Source organism: Oratosquilla oratoria, chromosome 12, assembly GCF_046742065.1.
Source record: "Oratosquilla oratoria isolate Oo_2021 chromosome 12, ASM4674206v1, whole genome shotgun sequence".
NCBI lineage: Eukaryota > Metazoa > Arthropoda > Malacostraca > Stomatopoda > Squillidae > Oratosquilla > Oratosquilla oratoria.
Genome location: NC_134788.1, coordinates 58,221,607 through 58,226,606, shown reverse-complemented (window position 1 = coordinate 58,226,606; position 5,000 = coordinate 58,221,607). Strand labels below are relative to the sequence as shown.

The window sequence follows — 5,000 nt, the reverse complement described above, 5'->3', positions numbered from 1 at the left end:
ACTGAAATTCCTTATTATCCTTAACCTTATCTAGACTGATTTTTTTTTTTTTTAACTAGTTTATTTCTTTTGTCTATGAAATTGAATTTAGCTATGCAACTTACCATTCTATGGTCACTACCTATGTTGACTTTATGGCCTACGCGCTTTTGGAAGAAAGTGTTCATTGTCCTAATGTTGTAGTTCTCTGCAAAATTGATTAACATCTCTCCTCTGTCATTTCTTTCGCCTACTCCAAATTTCCCAATGCACAATTCATCTCCCATCTTCATTCCAACTTTAGCATTGAAGCTGCCTATTACCGTGTACTGTACTTACTTTTTTCTTGATCCATCACCCGACTTAAATCATCATAGAAGGATTTAATTGCATCATCTGCACTCTGTGAAGTTGGTGCATAAACCCAAACTATTTTTAGAGTGTACCTTTTACATAGCCTCACAATCCAAGCTACCCTGTCTGATAAACTATTGCACTTGACTATATTACCAGTTACTTCTGGGTTGATCAAGAATCCTACTCCACTAGATCTTTCTTTGTCCTTACTGCTATAGTAGAACAGGTGGTGACCATCTTCATAAAAAGGAGTATGGCAAGGCAATGCCATTTCACCCAAATTATTTACAGCTTGCTTGGAAGATCTTTTCAGAAGGTTGAGTTGGGCAGAGATTAATGGCAAATATTTGGACCACCTAAGATTTGCAGATGACATTATCATTTCAGAAAGAGCAGAAGACCTGCAGGATATGCTGAGTGATCTGAACAAGTGTCAAAGTAGGTTTAGAAATGAATAAGAGCAAATCCAAAGTAATGTTCAACACGAAAGTTCAAAGTAAAGAGCTTATAATTGATGGTGAGAGTCTTGAAGTTAAGGAGTATAATTATTTTGGCCAAGCGGTGAAAGTGACAAAAGATCATGATAATGAAACAAATAGACGTACTACAATTGGTAGGAAAGTGTTTGGTAAGTATAATAAAATACTGAGAGGCTCTCTACCTTTATGTTTGAAACGTAAAGTTTACAATCAATGCATTCTGCCAGCAATAATCTATGGGTGTGAGACTTGGAAACTGATTAAGGCAATGGAAACGAAGCTAAGGACTGCACAAAGGAGAATGGAGAGATCAATGATGGGAATAACCATGAGAGACCAAAAGAGAGCAAGTTAGGCGAGAGAGCAGATTAGAGTTAAAGATATTGTGGAGGCTGTGAAAGAGACGAAGTGGAATTGGGCAGGTAAGTTAGTGCAAACGACTGATGAGCGATGGAGCAAGTGTGTTATGGGGTGGACGTCGTGAGATAGAAAGCGTAGAGGGAAACCAGACAGGTGGAGAGACAAGATTAAGAAGTTTGCAGGAGTGACATGGCAAAGGTTGGCACAGTCATGTGAATCATGGAATACTATGAAGGAGGCCTTTGTTCAGCAGTGGACTCAGGATGGGTGATTTAATTGATTTATATTTATATATATATATATCAAGGTTGGTTCAAAAAATACATGGACTGACATCATAAAGCAAAATGTACTTTAATTAAAAGTTACAGATCTGGGTCCCCTTCAAAGTACTCTCCTCCCCACTGCACGCACTTATCCCAACAATGTTTCCACTTGTTGAAACAGTCCTGGTATGGTTCTTTTGTAATGTCCTTCAGCTCCTTCATCACATTTGCCTTAATCTCGGGAATCGTCTCAAATCTTCTTCCTTTCAAGGGTCTTTTGATTTTAGGGAACAAGAAAAAATAGTAAGGAGCAAGGTCAGGTGAGTAGGGGGGTTGGGGAAGAACAGTGAGTGTTTGGCCAAAAACTCACGAGTTCTGAGGGCTGAATGGGCTGAAGCATTGTTGTGATGGAAAAACCAGTCGCCACTCCTCCACAATCCTGGCCTTTTGTGACGGATGGGATCCCTCAGATGTTTCAGAACTTCAGTGTAGTAAGTCTGGTTCACTGTGGATCCTTCAGGGAGGTACTCGTGGTGAACAACACCCTTAGGATTGAAGAAAACTGTCAGCATCACCTTGACCTTGGATCAAACTTGGCAAGCTTTTTTGGATCTGAGGGTTTCACTCATCCACTAGGACGATTAGACCCTTGTTTCAATGTCAAAACCATAAACCCACGATTCATCACCTGTTATAATCCTGGACAAGAAGTTTTCATCTTCTGAATGATCAAGCAGTTCCTGAGAAACCTGGACGTGATGGGCTTTTTGTTTGTCTGTCATCAGGTGTGGCACAAATTTCGCAGCAAAGCTGTACATCTTCAATCTTTTTTGTCAAAATCTCGTACCAAGTTCCAACTGATATCCCACACTCTTCAGCAAGCTCCCTGACAGTCAGATGTCGACTTGCCCGCATCAAGGTGTTGATTTTGTTGACGTGTGGGTCATCAGTTTACATGGAAGGACATCCAGGATGCTCACCATCTTCATTGGACTGTTGATCGTTTTTAAAATGCTTATGCCACCTGAAACATGTCACACGCTTCATAGCAATATCACCATAAGCCATGTTAAGCAGAGCAAAAGTTTCAGTAGGAGTTTTTCCAAGTTTGACACAAAATTTCACAGAAAGTCGTTGCTCCTTCACATCATTCATTCTGAAATCCACCAAACGAATTAATCGCACTTCACTAAAAACTGCATAGCTAATACACAAATAAAGATATCTGCAATCTGGAAATGGCGTCGTAATCGGCTGATCTGTCTGAACCTAGTGACAACAAGCGGATTCCCCAGGAACTAACTGGAGCCACGCAATTCAAACAGTCTGCGTATTTTTTAACAGACCATATATATATATATATATATATATATATATATATATATGTATATATATATATATATATATAAATATATATATATACAGATATACATATATATATATATACACACATATATATATGTATATATATATATATATATATATATATATATATATATATATACAGTATCTGTATATAAATATATATACATATATGTATATATATATACATATATGTATATATATATACATACATATATGTATATATATATATATATATATATATATATATATGTGTGTGTGTGTGTGTGTATATATATACATATATATATGTAATGTATATGTATATGTATATGTATATATATATATATATATATATAATATATACATATGCATATATATGTATACATCAAGGACTACTATTACACAGGATGTGCACACCCAGATCCCTGGGTCCGCTAGTGGAGGCCATTGCTTTCTTTGTAACCTAACATTTTATATTGGACAGATATATCAAAACTAGAAACCTAACATTGTATATAGGACAAATATATCAACTATTGACTTATTCAATGCAGTTTAAGTTAATATAAACTTTTATAGTGAAATAAGAAATTACTTTTAGGGCACTGTTAGGGTTTGAAATACCAATTTTATCCGGACTTAACAGGTATTACTGTATGAGGTTAGTGGACACCAGGGTTGGCAATTGTTTTTTTTTTTTTCATCTTTTCAAAAAATATAAAAAATTGATTTTTTTTTTTTTTTAAATCAGACTTATTTGATTTAAATAGATTCTTTTTTACATATTTTAAATATTTTGGGATTGCTATCTGATATGTGATCGGATTGCTAGAGGACATTTTTAGCATATCAATATAAGGAGCAGTGTTATATAGACTTGCCACAAGTATACAAGGTACGGTATAACCCTACATGTAGTATATATATCACTGTGCAGCCCACAACAAGTTTCAACAAGAATCTTGTTGAAACTTGTTGATGGCAAGCAGCTTCTCACTGAGTCATTTGCTGTTTTGGAATCAACTAGGAAGGATGTCTTCTGGACCTGGCAGAGTGGTTCCTTCAGGCAGAAAAAATTATCCTGTCTGGAATTATTTTGAAAAACTATCAACAACTTCTGGCAAAGTGTACCGAGCTAAATGCAAAGACTGCAGGAAGGAACTACAGAGCATTGTGTCAAGATTAAAATCTCACAGAGATAAATGCCAAGGTCAGCCACAGCATACAGAAGAAGAAATTGATGACCCAGGTAAATAATTTTACTTATATTGTGTGCATTTCTCCCTTTTCATACGCAACTATATAAATTTGGTGAACAATGAGCATGTGTAATAAAAATGTGAAGGCCTAAAGAGATGATACTTCAACTTGGTTACTTCTAAATTTGGGTAATGACTATATCACTATAATATACTGTATCCACTCAACTTTGGGGCCTAGATGATTGTTATTCATTTCATTCAACATTGTGTAATATATTTCATAGGTTCCATTGGAATTCAGCCCACATGGGATTCAGCCCAAAGCAATTTAGCCTAACCTAACCCATTATTTTTAGTGAATTTAAAAGTGGACTGAATCCTGTGTGGGCTGAATTCCAAGCCCACCTATTTCATATCCTGTTAATTATTTCCAAATAATTTAGTGGCTTGTGTGAATATGATCATTATCTAAAAAAATAATTACTGTACTCAAAAGTAGCCTAAATCACACTGTATTCATTCATTTATTTATTCATTTATAAATTATGCAATATGCTAAAATTTTCTGTTTCCATTTCAGGATCTGTATCAACAGCTTCAATCCCTTCATCATCGGCTCCACTTGAATTATCTGCAAACCTGACTTCACCATTAAAAAAGTCACTATCAGATTCCTCCACAGGCACCACATCTGCGAAACCATTTTCATCTAAAAGTCATCAACATCTCTGGACAGATTTATCATAAAAACTTCAGCCTCTCAAAAGGAAAATCTCGACAAAGAAGTTGCAAGAATTATATTTGCTACAAATTCACCATTTCGTCTTGTTCAGCATCCTCAGTTTCTCAAGATGGTTCAGAACCTGAGGCCAGGTTATATTCCTCCATCCAGAAAAGATATTGCTGATAAGTACTTGGATCTTGTGTATGAAAAGGAATATAAAAAGTGTGCAGATGACCTGAATAATGAAACTGTATGTTTTTCAATTGATGGGTGGTCTAACATCCATAAT

At 35.7% G+C, this 5,000-nt stretch overlaps 2 protein-coding genes across 2 annotated transcripts in view; both read right to left on the bottom strand.

Annotated features, from left to right (window-relative positions):
- The window catches only part of LOC143030427 (uncharacterized), a 71,247-nt gene that overhangs the window by 18,033 nt on the left and 48,214 nt on the right, over positions 1 to 5,000 (bottom strand). Inside the window, exons 10-11 of the mRNA XM_076193574.1 lie at positions 4,627 to 4,696; positions 2,422 to 2,597 (exon numbers count right to left, since the gene is read on the bottom strand). Coding sequence (XP_076049689.1) covers positions 2,422 to 2,597; positions 4,627 to 4,696 — 246 coding nt within the window. The remainder of the gene's footprint in view (positions 1 to 2,421; positions 2,598 to 4,626; positions 4,697 to 5,000) is intronic.
- Positions 1 to 5,000, bottom strand: part of LOC143031844 (uncharacterized) — a 196,848-nt gene that overhangs the window by 168,716 nt on the left and 23,132 nt on the right. The window lies entirely within an intron of this gene.